Source organism: Catharus ustulatus, chromosome 12 (assembly GCF_009819885.2).
Source record: "Catharus ustulatus isolate bCatUst1 chromosome 12, bCatUst1.pri.v2, whole genome shotgun sequence".
NCBI classification, from domain to species: Eukaryota; Metazoa; Chordata; class Aves; order Passeriformes; family Turdidae; genus Catharus; species Catharus ustulatus.
Genome location: NC_046232.1, coordinates 4,193,277 through 4,215,457, shown reverse-complemented (window position 1 = coordinate 4,215,457; position 22,181 = coordinate 4,193,277). Strand labels below are relative to the sequence as shown.

The 22,181-nt window shown below is 43.4% G+C and overlaps 1 protein-coding gene across 21 annotated transcripts; it reads left to right on the top strand.

Annotated features, from left to right (window-relative positions):
- The first annotated feature begins 1,306 nt into the window (after window positions 1–1,306).
- On the top strand, window positions 1,307–21,742 carry TPM1 (tropomyosin 1). 21 transcript variants are annotated; one of them, XM_033070371.2, is made up of 10 exons: window positions 1,315–1,635; window positions 2,576–2,701; window positions 9,034–9,167; window positions 10,731–10,848; window positions 11,293–11,363; window positions 12,166–12,241; window positions 12,781–12,843; window positions 13,108–13,177; window positions 14,425–14,503; window positions 15,918–16,123. In XM_033070371.2, exons 1-10 carry the CDS (start codon window positions 1,522–1,524, stop codon window positions 15,919–15,921), a joined length of 855 nt encoding a protein of 284 aa, XP_032926262.1. In that variant the 5' UTR covers window positions 1,315–1,521; the 3' UTR covers window positions 15,922–16,123. The 21 variants fall into 21 exon arrangements, with proteins under 21 accessions (XP_032926256.1, XP_032926266.1, XP_032926262.1 ...); XM_033070384.2 differs by lacking the exons at window positions 14,425–14,503; window positions 15,918–16,123 and adding exons at window positions 2,276–2,401; window positions 20,807–21,742 and having other exon boundaries at window positions 1,325–1,635; XM_033070365.2 differs by lacking the exons at window positions 12,166–12,241; window positions 14,425–14,503 and adding an exon at window positions 11,602–11,677 and having other exon boundaries at window positions 1,307–1,635; window positions 15,918–16,195.
- The last annotated feature ends 439 nt before the right edge of the window (window positions 21,743–22,181 follow it).

Sequence of the window (22,181 nt, the reverse complement as noted above, 5' to 3'; positions counted from 1 at the left end):
GCAAAGTAACATCAGTTCGACTGGTCCAGTGACAGCACCAGGGAGGAATTTTCTGCTACAAGTATTGAGTGTAGACAAAGAGGCTGCCTAATTTTCTCTTTGTGCAACCCACATCCTGTGGGAGTCATGCACATCCCCTGTACCTTCTACACGGTACAAGGGAGCGTGTGTCCTGAGGACAACATGTTGTGTCTTGCTCACTCTGCTGATGAGACTCAGAGACATGCCAGAAGTGAATTAAATAGGTTTCCACTTAATTATATGTAATTTTGTTAATTGTCTATCTGCTGCTGTCCCTCGCTGCCATTACGAAAGGTTGCAAGTCACCTCTGTGGCTAGTTTCCCTGCCCCAGCTTTTCCTGGGCTCCATCCCTCACAGCTCTGGATAGCCCCGGCAGGGCACGGCCCCACTGCTGTTCCCGTTGAGGTTCGCAGTGGGGCTCACCCGCCTTTCCCCTTCACTCTTTGCGCCCTGTAAGTGTGCAGTACCGGGGCACGTCTCTGCAGGGCCAGGTGGTGCCGAGGAGAGCGGTCACTGTGGAAGCACAGGCACCGCTGGCACCTCTGCCCCGGCACTGCTCGGGGATCAGGGTGGCACCGCAGCCTCTCCCTCGCTGTGGGTCCCGGCGGAAGCCCGGCCCTGCCCGGATCTCGCCGCCAAGTCTGGGCTCCGTGCTCCACGCTGCAAGGGCCGGTGCAGCGCCCCGCCGCCTGCATTTGGCTGTCGAGTAGAGTTGCCCCCTCCTCCTCTCCTGTGGCTGCCGGGGGAAGGTCTCCGAGCGCAGTCATTCCGTACGTGCACGGATTAACCCCTTACTGCCCCGTGCCCCGCAGCCCCGCGATCCCCTGCCGCCTGATGCGATGGGCTCCGCCACCCTCCTGCTGTACAACAGATTGATTTCCACGGCTGGGGACGGCTCCAGCACGGGACTGGTGTCACCCAGACTCCCTGCTCGCAGCCTTCGCGCCCGTCTCCTCTGCTCCCCTCGCTCTGGCTTGGTGCCTTTTTTTTTTTTTTTTTTTTTTCTCCCAGGAGTAGCAACGAAATGTCCCGTTCTGCCTATTTGGAAATGGGAACAAATTGCTCCCCCGCCTTACCTCGCTCATCGCATCCCATATATAGTCATATTTGCGGTCAAATGGCAGGCGGCAGCGAATGGGAAGGCTGTGCCTCCCAAAAAATCCCGGGGGCAGTGAGAGAGGGAAAGGGGTAGGGACCAAAAGAGGAGGGAGGGAAGGAAGGAGGGAGGGAAGGAGGGAGGGGAAAAAAAAAAGCCCTTTCCAAAAAAGTATTGGATGTCTTGAGGAATGCAGTCAGCCCCCTGGGAAAGTACATATCTGTGAGGCGCTCCCTGCCCGCCGCTTGCATTCGGCCGGCGCCCGGTCACGAACGGATCAACCCCGCCGCCCCGCAGCTCCGCTCCCCGGGGCCTGTGTCCGGACTCGGGGCTGTCCCGCAACTTCTCAAGTTTTTCTTTCGGAAGCAGTTCGCGCGGGGACGCGCCCTAGCCCACCGCCACCATGGATGCCATCAAGAAGAAGATGCAGATGCTGAAGCTGGACAAGGAGAACGCCTTGGACAGAGCCGAACAAGCCGAAGCGGACAAGAAGGCAGCGGAGGAGAGAAGCAAACAGGTCTGCACCGAGGGCCCAGGCGCAGCCAGCGCCGGGGCGCAAATCCTTCCAGACTATACTCTTTTTTTTTTTTTTTTTTTTTTTCCTCCTCCCCTCTTCTTCCCCCCCTCACCGTACTTTGTTATATCCCACCCCCGCGCCCCTGCAGAACTGGTTGAACTTTCCCTGAGGCAGAGCTTCTGCCTGGCGGCCGCTGGCTGCAAGTTCCCAGGGGCGCGGCAGAAGGTCCTTCCCCCGTCCCCACCATTTCAGCTGGGGAGCAGCACCCTGGGACAGCTGCATGACCTCTGTGCCTTTGTCACAGAGGGACAGAGAGCTTAGAGAGGCTGCACAGAACACCTGGTTAGCACTGGACAGATGTGCAGCGATTTGGCAAAGGATAGTTAAAGCTGTGTTCACCCACTCCAGCATCACTCAGCAGATGTGTCCAATTCCAGCTGCCCTCCCGCCCTTCTCCGGACGCATGCCCCACTTTTTTGTCCTTTTCCAACCCCCCTGATTTACACCTGGGGCTTTATTCGATTCAGGGAAGGGATGCATTGTTTGCACGTTTCCGGGAGATCCTGAAGAAGAAGGGAGAAAGTTTTCTAAGCCAAGGGAGAAACATATTTGTATGTTATATTTCCTCTTGTGCACCTAGTTAGAGGATGACATTGTGCAATTGGAAAAGCAATTGCGTGTGACGGAGGATTCAAGGGACCAAGTGCTGGAAGAGCTACACAAGTCTGAGGACAGCCTCCTCTCCGCAGAGGAGAATGCTGCCAAGGTATCGTGACTTGCTGCAAGCAAAGAGGATCTAACTGTCTCTCCTTCTTTCTCTCTCTGTCTGTCCTTTTCTGTCTCTTCTGCACTCACACCTCTCCGTTTGCACGATCACGCTGCCTGCTGCACCTTTTCCTGCCCGCCCTCCCCTCTCCACCACTTTCCACCCATATCACAGCTGGAGGATGAGCTGGTTGCTCTACAAAAGAAGCTGAAGGCCACTGAGGATGAGCTGGACAAATACTCCGAGTCCCTTAAAGATGCACAGGAAAAGTTGGAACTGGCTGACAAAAAGGCCACAGATGTAAGTTACCACATCCCTTTCACCACAAGCCTGATAGAGAAATCACACACTCCCTCTGCTCAGGACAGCCTGGACTCCTACTCAGCAGCACTGCAAAGCTTTGCTGAAGGCAGGGTCCAGGCCCCTCCTGGACAGGGAGGTGAAAAACACAGCACTGCCTCCCTGCATGGGGTTTGCACACTATCAGAGGCATCTGTTTGGGTTTCTGCTCACTTGACATGTGCTTTTCATGTGTACTTGCAACTCTAGATATGAAAGTAAAGAAATGGTTTATCTATTCAGGTGATGGGTAAAATTGCTCAGGCTGGAACAACACTGTCTTGATAGTGGAACAGAAGCAGAGAGTTAATAATGAGTACAGGTACAGGTGAGGGAGATCCAGAAGAGCCAGGGCTGCTAGTTCTGTGCTAGTTCTGTTTGCAGTAGAGGTGTTGCTAGGCATGCTTGTGTCAGAACTGCTGGTAGATACTGGTTTAGCTCACTGGTCCCTGAGATAAAAGGTCCTCTCCTCCTTCTTTTTCTTTTTTTTTTTTTTCTTGGAAGTCAGTGGAACTGCTTCACTTGTCAAAGAAAAGTTCGCTCTTGTGTGACAAAAAATTGTCCGGAAGATGAGACTTGCTAGTTCTGCAAGTTCAGAGGACAGGGATCCTGGGAGCAAGCTGAGAGATATATATAGCTCAGCACTTTATATGGTAATAAGTCAAGAGCTTGTGCCTCTCCCAGGCCCTCATCCCACCCACCTGTCTGTCCCTGACATGCATTTAATGGATCGCATGCATGGAACCATAAGAGTATGTAAGTCTGTGCAGTTAAGGTCCTGGTCTCTATTGCTGCTGTTGGACAATTTAATTCTCCTTGAGTAAATCTCAGGTCTAAATTACAGGATTGGATGAAACTACAGTATTTCCAAAGCAATGACCCTCCTTTTCCTATAGCTCAGCTTTAAAAGTCAGCCTCAAAGCCATAATGAAAAGGACTTGCCATACAGAAAGAAAGAAAGCATAGCATTTCAGGAGGAGGAAGGATACTTCCAGAAACGAAAATGTTACACACAGCAACTTTGCATGAAAGGCAACATGCTTTTATCTTATTTTACTTCTAAAAGGAATAAAGGATTAAAAAAAAAAGGTTTAGCTTCAGTATGGCAGTAAACTTACATAGCTTTGAAAGAGAACCCAGGAGCTTCACAAACAGAAGTGTTCAAAGGAGCAGGGGAGAGGGACCTGTATATAATGTGGATCAGATGTCTGCTCTGTGCATGGCTGCCATAGGAAAGGCAGCTTCCTAGCAGGACATCGATTCAGTTTGTTCAAAGGAACCACATATAGATTCAGGGGAGATACTCCTTATATGGAAAAGTATGCAGACTATTTGGAAATAGCTTCCCTAGGATGAAGGCAGGAGAAATGCTACTAGATGCCTGTTCTGAAACTAAGGATCTACCTAACTGATCCCCGTGCCACCTTCCCCTTCTGGAAAACAGTATTTGGAAACTAGTTGAAGGCAATTTTATTTGCAGTCTTCCCTCAGGTCGAGGGTAGGAGAGTGTCTGCCTTGTTTTCATCGAGGTAAATGCCTTATTTATTTGTATGCATGGAATATGTCTGACAGTTTAAGGACGTATTTAATTTTTTGGCAATGCAGAGTATATATTTGGGGCATTGCAGCTGACTCAGTATTTCCCTTATTCGTTTGGATAGTTCCAAGCCTTAAGAAAAGGGCAGAGGCAGGGAGGGTGTGTCGGCTCGCTGGGGTGGACACGCCTTTCACTGGGACGAGAAAATCTTACCTGTCCGGTATGACTCATGTCCCAAAAACCAGGCACATCCCGGAGCCCCCCTCCCCTCCCCGTGTCTCAGGAGCCAGGCCGGGTGCACCAGCATCTGGCGGGCTGGTTGATGTCACTTTATGACGCTCCTAAGGGGCCGTTTGCGGGGGGAAGGTGGGTGCTGGCCCTGGGTCCGGTCCGGACCTGCCGTGCTGTGCCGTGCCGCGAGGCGGCGCTGCTGGCCCGGCACATCCAGCGGGCACGGCCGCGCTGCGGGCACGAGCGGCCCAGCCCTGGGCAGGAGCGGCCCAGCCCTGGGCAGGAGCGGCCCAGCCCCGGCAGGAGCGGCCCAGCCCCGGCCACCATCCGCCCAGCCCCGGCCACCATCCGCCCAGCCCCGGCAGGAGCGGCCCAGCCCCGGCCACCATCGGCCCAGCCCCGGCCACCATCCGCCCAGCCCCGGCCACCATCCGCCCAGCCCCGGCCACCATCGGCCCAGCCCCGGGCAGGAGCGGCCCATCCCATCCCCGGTCGGACCGGCCCAGGGCCGGCCCATTCAGTGCCACGACTGGCCCATGCCGGTTCAGGGCCGGCCCATCCTCAGGACGGCAGGACCATCCTCCATCCTCCATCCCCGCCCCGCTCCCAGCCCGGTCGCGCAGCCCCGCCCCGGAGCGCTGAGGCGCGGGGGGACTTCCGGGGCTGCGGCGGGTGGAGGGAGGCGGTGCGGGCTGGGCGAGGTGCGGGCATGGCGGCGATGAGCTCGCTCGAGGCCGTGCGCAGGAAGATTCGCAGCCTGCAGGAGCAGGCGGACGCCGCTGAGGAGCGGGCGGGACGGCTGCAGCGGGAGGTGGACCAGGAGCGGGCGTTGCGGGAGGAGGTAGGGCTGCCCCTCGAGCCGGGGCTGGGGGCGCGGGTCCCGGGGCGCGGCTGCCCCGCGAGTTTCCCCGGCCGGCGGAGGGGGAGGCCGCTCCCTTGGCCGCCGTGTCCCTCAGGATGGGTGTTACCTGCGGGCCGCTGGGCCGCAGTGCTGCGCTCCCCGCTGGGTAACCCGAGTGCTGCCTGGGCCGGGCCCAGGTGCGGTGCGCACTGGGTGTGCTAGCCAACAGCAAAACCCCGAGCTTGTATGAGGTTGAACATAGCGAGATGTTTGCGATTACTTGTTTTGTATTAAGCTATGAGCAAGGTTTTTGGGGTTCCGCCCCATCACAAGGCCTAGTTCTGTTATCCCGTCCAGACGAGTTCATCTGTGGGAAGTCAGCATGGAGACTCTTGGCAAGTATGTAAGGCTGAACCTGAGCTAGCCCATGGTACCTGGCAGTACCTCCCCAGTGTGAGCCGACAGCCCCAGTCGATGTGCATCTCTAGTGTGTGTTCATCAACACATCCCCTCGCCAAGAGGGGAAAGGAACAGTCGGCTTGGTTTTAGGCAGAGGCAAGATCAGGTGTGAACAGCATAGGCTTACATAGCAGAGAGATGTAATTATGGGCGGCAATCACAAAAAAACCCCCACAACATGATAGGGCTTTTCTTTATCTTATCACTGACCTTTGGGAGTTCTAGCAGCTGTAGCTTAATGTTTCCTGCTGTAAAATGGGTAGTGTTCTTTGAGGCAATTTCAGTGTCTTCAGTGGTTGCATGAAGGCAAAGCAAAAGAACAAAGCTCTTGTGTAATGTTTATTACAATAGAAAAAGTGGTGATTATTTGATTCCCTTACACTATGGGCCTTTCTGCAGATTTGGGGCAGTGAGTTCAAAGGAAGAGCCTCCTGCTTACTTGCAGGTGAACTTCCTTATGGAGCAAAATATGGCTACTTGTGCTTCTTTAACTGTTGCATTCTTGCAGATCACCTGGCATACCTAGGTTTTTTTTTCAGTGAAAAACCATAAGTCATTTCATAAGGGTTTCTGGTTTTAAAAAAACTTGTACTTGCTTTCTAAGCTTTGTGGACTAAAGGACACAAATATCCCTACTTTTAGTAACATGTATTATTCTGAATAATAAATTAAGGAATGTCTATTGAAAAGGGAAGCTTTGCTCTTAACTTTTGTGGCAAAAGAAATAGTGCTGGAGGAGTGATTACAGCCTTCTGGTGAAGTCTTCCCTTAAGAGTTCAGCTACATTGCAATAAGGCTTGGGACCCTGAAGGTTAATGTTTGTCTCTTCCCTGGAGTTGGTTTATGTGGATGATGTGGAATTCTGCAGAGTACATTTACATGGTATTTAAATTTTTGTGTGGAGGGGTCAGTGCTGGGTTGAATAAAGGCTGAAAACTGAACTCCCAGGCACATGTAGACATGTGCTTTTTCTGCAGTGCTGGCTGCAGGTAGGGGTTTTACTGTTGCAGCTGTATTTCTGCATGCTTGAAGAGGGAGGCTGAGAGCACTGCAGCAAATGAGCTGAGGTGTGAATCTGCCCCTTCCCTCAGAGCAAATGCCTTACATGTATGGCATGTGACCAGCTGTTGTTACATGAGGGTTTTTTCCTTCCTGTGCAAGGTACAGATATGCAAACAACAAAAATCTACAGCTGTGGCCAAAACATAGCACAGCCTCCAGCTTTTGATTGTTAAACCAGATTGTTAAAAGCTTCAAGGCTGTGATTAGCAGCCATTCCCTTAAAAGAGACTCTTCTGTTTTGAGTACATACATCTCAAGGGGCTGTCGGTAATTACTTTTTCAAAATGCATTTTTTTTCCTCCTCCTGGAAAACAGAATCTCCCTCATAATGGTGGTAATTAACAGCCAGTGGTAACTTATCCATGTCATCAGTCATTGTAAAAATATGTGGTAAGTGCCACAGCAGAAACGCAGGTTATGTTTGTGTGGTAGCAGTGGGAGTGCCCCGAATGTCACTGGGGTTTTTTCCTTCCTTGCCATATAAGGAGAGAAGTCCTGCTCTGCAGAAGAATAACTGGAGCCATATAAGGCTGGTTGGTAAATCCTTAGTGAGTTACTGGAGCAGGAAGTGAAAACTTGAACTTTAGTCACCCTGTGTTTTTGAAGCACATTTTATGCTCTTATCATGACGAGGAGTCTTGACGTCATAATGATTAACTTTTAACAAATTTCCCTAGGATAGCTTTTACGACAGGTAATTTTCTTTCCTAAATGTGGAAGTTCAAATTCTTACTGTTCTAAAGCCAGAAGTCCAAACCCACATGTTTCGAATGCTACTGCATGATTGCATAGCTAAGTGTTTTATATTTGGATTAATGTGAATCTCCAAGGATGAAGTCTCTTCTCCTCCTGTTTCTATGGGTTCACTACCAATGCATATTAATGTTCAAAGGTATAATTGCTTCCCTGTTTATGTGCTAATTTCAGTCATTGTAGCTGGAATCCTTACTTCTATGTCAAGGGTTGTTCTACTTGTCCGACCTGTATGTTATTCTTTCTTGTGCTATGTACAGCAAAATCTTTGCTGTGGACAATTGTATCCAGCTGCCTCTAGTTAGAGAAGAAAAAGTACCAAACTGATACTTTTGGTATCTACTTTTACCAGAGGGTTGGTTCTCCCCTCAACTAGAAACTAGACATCATAGGAAATTCTGAAATGTACTTCCTTATATATATATATACACACATATATATTATGTATGTTAGTTTTCAGTACTAATTAAGTGCTATTCTCTGAAGTAATTAACTTTTTACAATAGTTACCCTTTTATATATACGTTGTGCTTAATATAGTTTTGAAAGAAGGTAAGTTTAATGATGAGGTTGCTGCAAGATGGCTGTTTTGGAACTTACTGGGCAACTTAAGCAAGTGTAGGTTTGAGGCTGTAACATGTAATAGCTTGTAATGATAAGAGGCAGATGAGTTGCAAGTGTTGTGCAGAAGGTTAAGTGAACAGGTAATTCAAGAAAGGCAAATTTAGGGGAAGATTGAGGATGGAACTATGGGAGAAAAAGGGGAAAAAAAAAAAAAAGAGATGTTTTAAGGGATAGCTGCCTGTACCAGAGCCCTTGCTGGTGCCTTTTTTGTCAAGTCTTGCACAGCTTGCCTGTAAACAAAACTTCTGGGTATTGGGGCACTTCTTAAATGTTCTCATACTCCCTGTCTGTCAGCTGTCTCATTGCAAATGCTGATCCAGGTGTGTTTTTACATGTTTACACTGAACTGCTCTTATGGAACTCAAGGAAATGTCAGGATGATTCTTACAAAACATGGTGAAAGGTCATAAATAAAGGAATTGGGGTAACGAAAGAATGGAGTAATTAGTTTGTGTTGATTTGATTTTAAAAAGGGGAGGTCTGTAATTAATGCCTGCAAATACAGTAACTGAAAATATTTGGATAATGATGCATAATTCTTCCTGTGCAGTTCTTACTAGTACCAGTTGTTCAGTCCTTGATGTGCTTCATTGAAAACAAGCATTAATCACTTTTCCTCTGTTAAGCAATAACTTCACAATTCAATCATGTATATCTCTGTGTATGGACTTTTTAGTGGATGAAGTCAGAAATTACAGAAGTGCTGTTAAGTGGCACTAGCAGGTAATGGAATAAGGGAAGATGTGGGCCTTACAATCAATTAATTTCTGTTCTTCCTGTGCTTAGGCTGAGAGTGAGGTAGCTTCTCTGAACAGACGCATCCAGCTGGTTGAGGAAGAGTTGGATCGTGCTCAGGAGCGCTTGGCTACTGCCCTGCAGAAGCTGGAGGAGGCTGAGAAAGCTGCAGATGAGAGTGAAAGGTGGGTGAAGCCACGCCTGAATGGACTGTTACCCTTATGACAAAGATCATAATTGCCAGGGTGTGGGTTGTGGAAATCAATTAAACCACTCCTAGGTCTCTGAACGTGTGTAATCTGCTCTTCGTTTCTGTACATAGACTTCAGTTACAGCTTGTCTGTAGAAATGTCCAAAATATCTGGGCTTGGATTCTTTTTCAATTGTTAAGATGAGATTTAAATGTGGTAGGTCTTTTGATGCTGCATCCTGGGAAAACTGCTTGGCCCTGCACAGACTTCTGTTATTAGATGACAACTCCTTGTGATACTCTTGTGCTGTTGCGTGATTCTTGTTTTCGTTGTGGGTAGAAAATCTGACCTGTAGAATAGTGAGGTGCTGGAAGAGTCTTTGATTCTCCTGTTGGCAAGATTGGTCCATGAAGGTGAGCAGAGGAAAGAGACTGATAATTCCTTCAGATTTCCAGAAGTCCATAATGTAAGTTAGGAAGTCAAGATTTGTGACTTTGGAAGATCTTCTCTCTTCTTCCAATTGTATTTTATACCTGTGATAGAATCTTTTATTCTGAAAGAAACCCACACATTCTGCATGTGTATTTCTACATTCCTAAGGATGCAGATGTCACTATCACGCTAGGAAAGGTGAATAATAGTAACACATTTCTTCTTGGGCAGAAGAAGCACTTTTTTGAAAATCCCACCTGTATTTATAGGACAGTCCACAAAGCTCAGACAAGACAATAGCTTATTGGACAATAGGAAAAATACCCCATGGCACGTACACCATGTACTGTCCCATGGTGGACACCAGGTGCTAATCTATGTTATTAATTCTTTTCTACCTCTGATAAAGTATTTTTCCTGGGAAAGGATCACAGCCCAGAGCTGAGAATGTTCACAGCTTGGGAAAGATTCTGAGCTAGCTAAGCAAAGCTTGGGAAGAATCCTGGCTGGAATTTTCCTAGGCCACTAGCAGTGTCCACATGCAGTCTGTTGAAAAGAAATGTGCCAGAAACTCAGAGTGTGTTTTGAAACATTTAAGGTAATTTTGGATCAGACATGTGCAACACGCAGTGTTTTGTGTTATGAAGGATTTAAATTTTGCTTTTAGAGAGCACAGAGAGCTTCTAGGGCTCTGACATGGCAAAACCCAGGGGAGTCTGACCCATAGACATGATTCCTGTTAGTCCTGCAAGGGTTGTAATGTGCTGTTGAGTGTAAAAGCACAGATGTTTTCAGTCTTACTAGGTCTTTAGAAACAACATCCTTTGTTTACCTTTCTATAAGATGAGTTTTTCCTGAAATTTAAAATGAGAAGGAATTCTACAGGAGAACTACAGTAGGAGCTAAATAAATCCCACTTTTTCTTCCTTCCTAAGACATGTTTTGTTCCTTGAACTTCTGAATTGTTAGTTCAGGGGACTAAATCTATGGTGTGAAGACTCAACTGTCTGATGTGCTTCATTCACCTGAAAACAGCTGTCTGAAAGTCACATACCACAAATACTAGACCTGGAGATAACCTGGCAAGCCCTGAATGTTGTATTTCCTGTTTTTCACGTTTTTCAGAGGAATGAAGGTCATTGAAAATAGAGCCCAGAAGGATGAAGAGAAGATGGAAATTCAGGAGATCCAGCTTAAGGAGGCTAAGCACATTGCTGAAGAGGCTGACCGCAAATATGAAGAGGTCTGTTCTTGAGTGCAGGTCATCTCTTCCTAAAGCCCATTAGACTGCGCCTGTACTTTTTGGTTTTGTCTTTTGCCTTTTAAGTTCAAAAGATCACAAACACCACTCTTCAGAGCTGTGAAAGGAAAATTAGGCATTCAGATACCTCAGGGGACAAGGTGACAGGATATCTGTGCTTAGATCTTTCACTAAAATGTTTGAGAGTATTCCCTAAGCTCTTAGGGATAGAAATATTTTTCAGTGGCATTTTGGTGGATGAAAGAGAGGTCTTGAAAAATGTAAGATAACTAACTCTCAAATGAATAATGAATATACGACGTAATCAAAACCCATGTGTTGATCAAAAAATGAAGAGGCCTGGCCCCTGCTTTGTAAGTTCTAGAAACAGGTGATGTGTAGTGCAGCAACATAACATCCCTGATTGTCCCTTGCCTGTCCTTGTAGGTGGCTCGTAAGCTGGTGATCATTGAGAGTGACCTGGAGCGTGCTGAGGAGCGTGCTGAACTATCAGAAAGGTAAGTGTGGAACTGCCCTGAGATGTATGTGAGGTGCTAGAAGAGAGCTATAACTGCATGAAATGTTGGCAGCACGTTGTGTGTTCAGCTCAAAGCTCTTAACTGAAATTGTTGAAACAAATGGTCAGTTCCAAAGTAAATGTGTTCCTATGTGTGTGTGTGTGTTTTGTCACTGCATGCTGTACCTGCACACTGATTTTGTGAATGGCTTTTGTGCATTTCATGTGTTCACTAACAGCCAAGTCCGACAGCTGGAAGAACAGTTAAGAATAATGGATCAAACCTTGAAAGCATTAATGGCTGCAGAGGATAAGGTACTGATACTAATAAACAGTTTTTAGATTTAACTGCAACCCAAGTGTTTCAGCTTCTGTAGCCGGTTAGCTCACTCAGTAGTAACAAGTCCTTGCTATGCTCTTTACTCTCTTGGCATCTTGCTTTGGTGGTTTTCTTTGGTCTCTTTTTTTATTTATTCATTGATTTTTATCTTTAAAACTGATCTCCTGTGCAGCCAAAAGAAGCTGAACTGTCTCACGTGTGAAAGCTCTGTAAATGTTCCTGTGTAAGCCAAGAGCTGTAGATAAATTTGTGTCTGGTCATTGTCTTAATGTGCACTTGAACTGGTATTCAGCATCACAAAGAGTTGCTTTCAATCTGTGATAGATCAGCTGCTTTTGAGGCTGTTCTTTTGCCCTGTAATTGTTTTCATTTTTCTCTATCTTTTCCCCCTCTTTTCTCCTGTTTCTTTTGCTTGACTGAATCTTCCATCCTCCTCTTTCCTGCCTTCCCTCCAAAATAACAGCAAATGTGCTGAGCTTGAAGAGGAATTGAAAACTGTGACCAACAACCTGAAGTCGCTGGAGGCTCAGGCTGAGAAGGTAGGCTAGAGACTTATGTGAGAATGTGCCCCTTACATTGTCATCTGGCCAATGGGGTTTTCTTTGCTGCTCACTTTGCAGCATTTCTTCAGGGCTGTTGTCAACAGAGGCATTTGGATCTGCTACTCAATTCGTATTTGGCTTCTAATGGACCATAGTATATCTTGTAGTTCCAAATACGTCAGTATTATTTGGCCACATGTTCTGTTGAGTACTCTGACAGGATTAAGGTTAATTATAGAGTGTCCCTCAAAATGGCATTGTGTACTAACCGTTAAATTTCTCCAAAAGACATTCCTCTTTAAAACTGTGGTGCTAATTTCTTCTCAGAGTTCCCCCCATATTGCACTTGAATGCAACTCAAGGGAAGTTCTTGTAATAAACCACATTACCACAGCCTTCCAAGTGGAGTTAATTTTGTTTTACCTATAACAATTTCTGGTGTACAGCTAATCTATTTACAAGACTTTCAAATGTGGGACTTTTTTAGTATATTTAGAATACCCATCTAATACCAGTGATCCTCTTTCTAATTACAGTACTCACAGAAAGAAGACAAGTATGAGGAGGAGATCAAAGTTCTGACTGACAAACTGAAAGAGGTAAAATTAGAGCTGTTCTTTGCAATATATCTTCCTTTGCATCTTTGAGTCTTTTACTGTAAACACTACTTTGATTCTGTAAGGATGAACATACCATTTTGGAAACAGTTCAGTGTTAAATATCTCTGCTAGAAATTAGTTTATATTAACCTCATTATTTGCCTCCACTCACTGTACTCTTTTCCTCAATTGAATTTTCTCCTCTACTCCTAAGTACTGTCTGTGTATGTTTCCTAAAGTAGTCTGTGTTTGTCCTGACTTCAGGCTGAGACCCGTGCTGAGTTTGCTGAGAGGTCAGTAACCAAGCTGGAGAAGAGCATTGATGACCTAGAAGGTACAAGGATTGTTTTTCTATTTACTGTGGAAATGCATATGTCTTCTTCTTCACTTGTGTGGTTGTTTCTTTTATACCCAATTCTATTGGGCTGACTCGTCTCACTTATATAAATATTAATATAAAAATATATAAAATACATAAATATTTTCCAAATGAAATGTATTGACAACTTAAATGCTTCAGGTGAACAGTGTTTTGCTCTTGCCTGTTACTTTTTCTCTTATGTTCTTAAGACTCCTTCCACTTTTTTGCTTTATATTCTTCTATTTGGAAATATGGAAAGGGCAGTTGATCAGATTATAAGTGTTGCTATTATCATCTTAGTAAAAAGCTGATGAAGAGTGCATTATGTTTGCAGTAGTTAGGAATGTAGCAAGCTAACCTAATTTATTACTGTGGTAAGTGTGGATTGGGACATTTTGTGGCACAGACCAATTTTTGGGTTTTGGTAAAGCTAATGGATTGTGTACATAATCAGGACAGCTTATTTAACTTAAGATGGTTTGTTTGTAAGGTTTGGATAAATCTATCAGAGCTGCAGCAAAGTAGTAGAATGTGCTTCCTGCCTCTGGAGAAAATAATTCAGTAGGACTTTGTAATTTGAAGTTACATGGAGCTTGCTATTTAGATGAGTTACACTAAGTGTAGGATTTGAAGAAGCTAAATTGTGTGGCATGACAGGGTGGATTCTGCATGAAGGTGATGAAATGCCTCAGTAGCTGCTGAAAAATTATGATCCTTGACTCAGGAAGGAAGCAGATAAGAAAGATAAGTGCTTAGAAGGAATAAAAGTTGCTGTAAGCTGACTTTGACATTATGCAAACCAGAGTGGTTTAAAAAAGGGGTGGCTCCATCCTCCTGGAGCCCCATTTTTGGATATTTTCTCCCTAGGTCCTGTGTCCCCTCCTAAGTAAAACAAAAAAGCATTAAAACAAAAATCCAGGGCAGTGAAACTTGAATTACTGCTTCTTTTGTACTCTTTCTTTTCTTGGTTTTCTGTCTATCTCAGGTTGACCCATTGGCAATGCAGTTAATGAACTTGTTGCATAGAACTGTTCACTATTTTCTTTATTTTATTCTTCTCTAATTTTGTTTCATTTTGTGTGTCATGGTACTTCTTTCTGTGCACTCTTCCCCTTTCCTATGGCTTCTGGATGGTATCCCCATGCCACCACCTTCACCTTTCATCCCATGATCCTGCTGCATTTCCTTGCACACCTCTGCCGTCCCTGGGGGAACATTAGATGAGCTCTATGCTCAGAAATTGAAGTACAAAGCCATCAGTGAGGAGCTGGACCACGCTCTCAATGATATGACTTCCATGTAAATGTCTTCCCAGCTTGTGATTGCTCCTGCTTCCCTCCCTCCCTGATTGCTCAGTACCAGCCTTGTGAAATGGTGCTCCCAGTGTAGTGGGAGATGCTTTCCTTTAGAGAGAATAGGTGTACAAAATACCATGAACAATTGCTTTACCCTGGCAAAGTGTGGGTGAGTGTTGTGCCAAGCCTGGTAAATACTCATGGTGATTTTGTAAACTTGTGTTACTCTTTGATTCTGTGTCTGTCATCCTTGTGTCTTGTAGCTCCTCTTTGTGTTTATCCTTCCAGTTCACCTCTGTTCAGACATTATCTACCAGGCCCATCATGTTTGTTTTACCAAAGAAAATTGCTGTGGTATATGTTGCATTCAGAGTGTATTCCTTTGCCTGCTGTCACAGTTTTTGCTCTGGCAAAGTTCCTGCAAAAATGTCAGAGAAATTTAGATTTATTTGTATTCTCTATTAATGACAGTAGAAAGTGTTCATCTAAATTTCTGTAACTGCTCTGAAAATTTCAGCTGTTACCACTAAATTACATGTGTGGAAATGGATTTAAAGTACCTTGTCATTTAAACCCATGAAGGTGACAATTGAATTGTAGGTTGCTTCTGCATTATTTTCTGGATAGCAGTAGTAATTTTATTTGCATACAGCAAAATTTGGTAATACCAACTTTAGTCATAAGGAGAAGAATAAAGAGTGCAGGAAAGTAGGAGAGTCAGCAGCTGTAAGGTGTGACTCGTCGCTGCAGTGTTTGACACAAACTGACTCTTGTTCCATGGACTCTGAACAGAGGTCAGCTGTGCTGCCTCCATCTTCCCATGCATGAACACTGCAGCTGACATGGGAAAGGGAAGAGCTGTGGCTCTCAAGTGCTTAGGAGGTGCAATGTTTAGTCCCAGCATTCCCTTTTGGAAACCCAAGCATGCTTTCAACAAGACATAAGGTTTGCTTAGAGCTTGAAACATATTTTGTGTGCACTCCCATTTTAAATGTTTTTTTCTTCATGTTTTTTGTCCCCATGTCTGTTCATTTCCTCCTTCTCTCTACCAATATTTTAGTAAAGGTCTAATGTTGCCTGCTTTGAATGCTTTGATATTTTTGTTTTTAAATTCTTTCCGAACATACAGTTTTGCTCAGTGGCTTATCAAGCAAATGGATTTCTTTTTTGCTCCTCTATGTAGAGAGATTACAATATTTCTTCAATTTGGGATATTTCTAAGTGAAAAACAGATTTAAAATTGTACTCTACTGGTACATGAGGACCTGACTATCATTCCAGTCCCAGCATGGTGTGCTGCTTCTCTAGCATAGTCATCTCAGCATGCTGGGCTTTGCTGTGCCATTGCTGCTTTTTTGGAAGTCTTTACTGCACCTTTTTTCATTTTCTACCTTATCTCACTTTTTCTTTTCATGCAGATAATTTTCTTTGCTTCAGTTCTCCAAAGACATCTTCATCGGGCTGGATAAACCATCTTTCCAAGCTTTGGATGTTTCATGGGTTCATTGTCCTGTCTTCTAGCTTAGTTGACTCTTCCTCTATCACCTGTCTCAGAACATGCTCTATTTGTGCTCTGCTGTACAGAAACTACAGTTCTCAATGTAAAATAAATATCCCAGCTGTATCCCTTTTGCTATTCCTTTGCCTTTTACTTATTTAAATAACTATTTTAGTTATTAATAAAATTTATGCTTTTTAGGGATTTAATTTTTTTGGCCTTTTCATATTTTAGCTGAGAACACTTTTACCTGAATATTGGCAATGCCAAGCCAGCGAGTGCAGTGTGTGGGATGGTGTGAAAACTGATCAGTTATTATCTTAGTTTTTCTCAAACTCTACTGCAGATAAAATGACAAATAGATGTAATAGGAATTTTTCCAGTTGTTATTGTTTGGACAAAATTTGCAAGGACACTACTTCCTTGGGGTCACTTGCTCATGGGAGCCTGGCTGAGAGAGCAGTTACATCCTTGATGTAACCAGATTTTTCACTTTAAAGCCTGAAATCTTTTCCTAGCTTTATGCTGAAAATTTCTTATCTTTTTTTAAACGTGTTTGTTCATTAGCTTATATATTTGAGACAGATTCAAAGAGGCAACATCAAAAACTTTAAATGAAATAATCCTTGAAGTGTCTTGGAAAAAAGTTTTCCCTCTTTCACACATCAGTTTTTCAGCAAAGATGATGCTTGCTAGAATATTGGGGTTTTTACAATGTTTTTTTCTTGAGTGGCATGGTAATATTGGAAGTTAATTGGGGAGGTTTTGGTAGCTTTCCACTTGTGCTTAGTTCAGACTTGTGAGTTTGAATTAGAGACTCATGAGAAATATTTCAAAGCTGGAGTATTAAAATTCTCATGATTATACTAGTAATGAAATTACTCTGCTCCAGAGTGGAACATCATGGGTTTCAGGCTTCAGCTGGTTTGTCACTGTCTAATTAAGGATGAGGCATTAAATACTGACATCTTGTGCTTTGTTTGTATTATTATTTGCAACTAGGGAGTTTATTGCCTTATTTTAACTTAATTTACATCACAGTTAAAGAAGTTATTTTCCAGTTCATGTGAAAGTGAAAACTAGATTGATTTCTGGTGATGCCATAGCTCTATATATTGCTAAAATTCCTAAGTCACCAAAGCAAAAGTTAATTATCCCATAGCTGAATTGTAGTTTTAAACTTGTAGAATAATGTGAAGTCAGCTTCAAGATTATTCAACAGTGCAGTCTAAACTAGATTTTCTCCCCTCCTCAAAATTTGTTTTCCAAATAAGGCTTGCAAGTGGATGCATTCCCTTCCTGGCCTGCCATCCTTGGATGACTTTGGCGTACCCCACTTTTCTACCTATGACACATCCTAATGTTGCTGGCTGGGAGAAGAAGCCCAAATACAGGATATATGTTAGCAATCACAGATAGTGCAAGTAATAAAGTTCAGTAATTTACTACTCTTCAACTGACATACAGTAAGTGGCTGTGTGTGAAGGGTTACCAAATAGAATGGGATATATAAAAGTTAACCAAATATAATGGGATGAGCATTTGTAAAATGACTGAGGCTAAGGACTTCACAAATACAAGAGTCAGGAGGAATGTGGTCAGCTGTAACTTGTCATCTGAGCTAGAGTAAATTACACTACAGCAACTCCAACTTCTCTAATCTATTGTGTTTTGGTTCATTGTTTTAGCAGAGTTTTTTATCCAGTCGATTCCTTGCAGTACTGGTGTTTCTTAAGAAAAGTAAACAAAAAATCCCCAAAATCCATTCTAGGGGCCTGTCGATTTTTATCATGGTGATTTTAAACATCAGTATTAAAATTTTGCCTTTTGTGTCAGTCACACATGATCAGCTCTGCACTGAAGGATGACAGATTGGTGGACAGAGTACTGGAAGTGGGCAGTGCAGTAGATTCCCAGGTAGCTGCATGCAGAATTCCTGGCTGGTTCTGCCGCACTGATCTTCACTCCAGGGAGCTGTTGTGGTTCCCTGCTCCAGGGTGCTTCAGCACTCTTGTCAGCCTCAAGTTGTGGTATTGTAGCTGCCATGTCTGGCTGTTCTTGTGCCTGAGGCTTCTTCACAGGAGTACAGGGCTGGCTCTGGGCCAGCTTTGCTGGCTCTGCACAGAGCCAGAACTCTGCTTGGCTGCTGGGGCTCCTGCAATGTCTCTGGAACAGATGGACACACGGCCCATGGGGAATCAAGGGCTCACTGTACACTTGGGAAGGGCTTTCCCTGCTTTACTGTGGGATTTAGTTGTTTTGGAAGCTGAGAAATACTGTAAATCTCTGCCTCAGTCAGAGAGGAGATTTCTGTGATGATGGTAAGCATAAGTTCACGTGATTAATTTTTGAATAGCAACTATATACGTGCGCTTTGCCAGACAAAGTGAAATTTTAGTTTCTCTAAGGTTTTGATGGCTTTTTTACACGTATAGATGGCATTATCATGATGAGAGAGACAAGATCCATTTGTTACTGGTGCAAGATCAGAGCTGTGAAATGTGCCCTGGCTTTACTGAGCTGGCTGTGGGAGTTTGCCCTAGGAGGAAGCTGGCAGGAGTTGCTCACCATACAAGCATGTCCTGCAGACCAGCTCACTGCACAGCTTTGCCTTTGCTGTGTCCAGTACCTGCAGGGGAAGAGGATTCCTGTGGAAGCTGTTAGGCAGCTTGTCAAAAAGAGTCAGAAACAGTCATTTCCTGTAGGGGAATAGTCTGGGATCAAGAGGTCAGGAGTGCAATTAGGCTATTGAGGAGAATATGGACAATTTGAGAACACAAAATAGTCAAAAGCCATTGTGGGACATTTTTTTCAGTCAGCAGAGCAGCTCTCACTAAATGTGCTGTCACAACATGGCTGTGGCTGTTCATGTTTCAACATGAATTGTCCTCTCTGTTTGCTGTTTTTGAGCAAGGTGTTCATCCTTCCTTTTCATTTTCACCAAATGTGAATCTGTTTTCTCATGAAGTAAAACTTGGCAATTTAAAGGTATTAAAATGTATTGATTCTAGTAACACAAGTATATTTTCCTATCAAAATTAACATTCAGCCCATCAGATTTCCTAGGAAAGGAGTTTGGGCTGACTCAGGCCTGGTAATAGTTGCCCACTGACATCTCTCCTGCTATTACTTACACTGCCTGTGGTGCAATTGCTTTCTCTCTACTGGCAGATGAGGTTCCACCACACCTTAAATAGTTTGCAAAGAAAAATGTCACTCATAAAACAAATCTTTCACACACTGTACAGAGGACTAAAGCAAGACTTAGTATTCCTAGGAATAAAGCTGCAGTTCTTCCATTTCTATTCCAGTTTGTGTCTCACTGTTCCCCACAACAGGATTCTTAGCCAGTTCTTGGTACAGTACAATAGCTGTTCCTTGGAGTAGCTATTTAATGACTAGAGTTCTAGAAACAGAGGTAAAATGTTTCTCTCTGTGTTACTGAACTGTCTGTCATGTGACCAGTTTCTTTATTAACTCTTATTTAACTGTTTTCTCTGTCTAATCTGTCTTCATTCTGCCTCTTTTTTCCCTTCTAACCTGCTTGCTGCCTGTACAGACCAACTCTACCAGCAACTTGAACAAAACAGTCGCCTAACTAATGAACTAAAGCTGGCATTGAATGAGGATTAAACTTTAGTGTGGCTATATTGTTAACCTGTTTGAAAACACCTTCCAAATTTCCTTAAGAATGAATCAGTAAATGCAGAAATAAGCAAGAAATTTAGAAATTGATTTTTTTTTTTAGCTGTTGATTTTTTTGGTAAATTAATGAAATTCTCAGCTTCTCTTGGGAAAATATTGAAATGCTTTCTCTGGATGAGGCTTTTCATTATGTGTCTCCACACCTATTTTGGAGGAGCACTAAGCCCTTCTGCTGTACAGTAGCTTCTTTTCACTTAAGAAAAGAGCTTCAGCATTTTGCTAACAATATCCAGAAAGTAACAGCCTGTGTTGCTGAAATGCACTCAGTTTATCCAACAACATGAATTGGCCCTCAGATTTTTTACCACAGTGAGAGAAAAATATTCACTATAATTGATATTTCTGTATTTCAAAACTAATTTAAAGGATACTTACTGCTGTTTTATTTCTGGAGACTTTGATGTAATAATTTTGCCTTACTATGAATTTGGCTTGTATTTAATAAAAAAAGAATGGGAGCTCCATCTGACAATACCAAATCAGTTCAAAGGTATGCTTGCATAGTATGTAGTTACTATTCTGGGATCCCAGTAGGATGCACCACCAGAACATTATGCTCACTTACTGTATCAACTGTGTGTGTTAAGTGATTGTCCTACGTGCATGCAATATAAGGCTAGTAACTTCAAGTTTATTTATTTTCTAGAAGAAATAAAGAATAAGAAATAAATTTCTTAAAGGTCACTGAAAACTATAATAGTTTTTATTTTTTTGTTCTTAGTGTTTAATTCTATGAAACTTTTAATTATGTATCTGCAAAGAACTTATTTTCTTTATTGCCTACTTAAAAAACAAAAAATGAAAGTAAAAACCACTTACTATCTCACATACCTATAAGCAAAGAGCTTCCAGAATGTTGTGTCTCTGTTGGCAGTGCATTTTCTTAACAAATGCAGCTGTAAACAGTTCTAAACTTGCATTACTTACTGTTTTATTAATTTGGAATTCTCTAGTTGTGTTTCTGGAAACATTGTTATTTATGAGCATGCACGTTTCTTAACTTTCTAAACACTGAGAGAAATGATGATTGCACGCCTTCATGTTGTGAGAATTGATGCCTCAAAGAACTGCTATTCATGTTTTAATTTTCTAATCCCACAACAGAGAAAGTGGCGCATGCCAAAGAAGAAAACCTTAGTATGCATCAGATGCTGGATCAAACTTTACTGGAGTTAAACAACATGTGAAAACCTTCTTAGCAGCAACCACGCTATTTGTTTTATTATTTTTACACCTGCTTGCCGTGAAGCCCCATAAACATGTTTTTATTTTAGTTTCACCACACTCACAAGAACATCTGCTAAATTATCGAGCAGGGGTCAGGGAAACACCAAACTGGGCAAGCCGTATGCGGGTTCAGCAACATTACATTATGGTTTTAAACGTGCCATTTCCCAACAAAAATGTTACCTACACTTTGTAGAGAGTTCAGCAATTTGGTATGCTTAGTCTTCAGAGAATCCTGGCTGTGTCCCACCTCAAGTGCCAACTACAGTTTTTACGTGAGAAGAATGATTCTTGTTCAAGAGCGATCAGGTGGAAATGGTGCTATTTTGAACAAAAGTTTCTACTTGAAATCTTTTGTTTGATATCAGACAAGTTAGGAGTTGTCCAGTGCAGTAATTTATTTTTATCAGAGATTGACTGATCTGTGAGAATTTGGACTTTCTGTGCCTTCTAATTCAGTAAAACAAAGATAAATGAGCAATGGAGAAAAGTGAAGGCTTCTGAAGGTTTTAAATTGTATTCTTGCAACTCAATACAGAAGTGTAGGTCAGCATTTCACCTTGAGTTTTTATTCGATTGTATTTTTCATGTTGAAATGAAAGATTCAATAAATTCAGGACAAAAACATTCATTTGGAAGAGATTGTGTTAAAATGTATTTTATTTGTGGGGATTTGGGGTAGGGGAGGAATTTCTAAACTGATACTTGCCTCACTTTTTTCACACTTTCTTTGAGCAGTCTTAAAAGTATACCTGTATGTAAACATTGTATAATGATATGAAATAAAATGCACATTTTAGGACATTTTTTAAATTTTGTTCTGCTGTGGTTTGTTTTTCGTCACATCAGTTTCCTGTGCATCCCTGAATGAGCTCTGCATGTGTGCAGTGTCTCGGTGTGTGAGGCACTGTTAACACACTGGCTCTTGCTCTTTCCTGTGTTGTTAGGCTAATGCATAGAAATGTGGTGGTTTGGACAGAGGTAGCTGTTGCTGCTCAGAGGAGCCCTTTGAGGGCCATAGTGCAGGAACCTGTCCCTCTCACTTGGTTGCATGCCCAGGTGTGTGCAGGATGCAGTTATCTCCCAGTAAATCATAGACCTCTTTGGGAAATGAGTCCTGAAGGCCATGCCCTTGGAAACACTGCCATCTATTTGTTTATCTTACCTGGTAATATGTGCTAATTTACTTTAATGCAGCATAAACCTCTGAAAATCATGTGTCACGTTCACAAGAGATACTTTTGCTCACCTT

Coding starts and splice junctions, on each gene's coding strand:
- TPM1 (XM_033070365.2), top strand. CDS start 1,522: ATGGATGCCATCAAGAAGAAGATGCAGATGCTGAAGCTGGACAAGGAG. Junction 1,636..2,575: donor CGGAGGAGAGAAGCAAACAG/GTCTGCACCGAG, acceptor CCCATATCACAG/CTGGAGGATGAGCTGGTTGC. Junction 13,178..15,917: donor GAGCATTGATGACCTAGAAG/GTACAAGGATTG, acceptor CTTTTCATGCAG/ATAATTTTCTTTGCTTCAGT.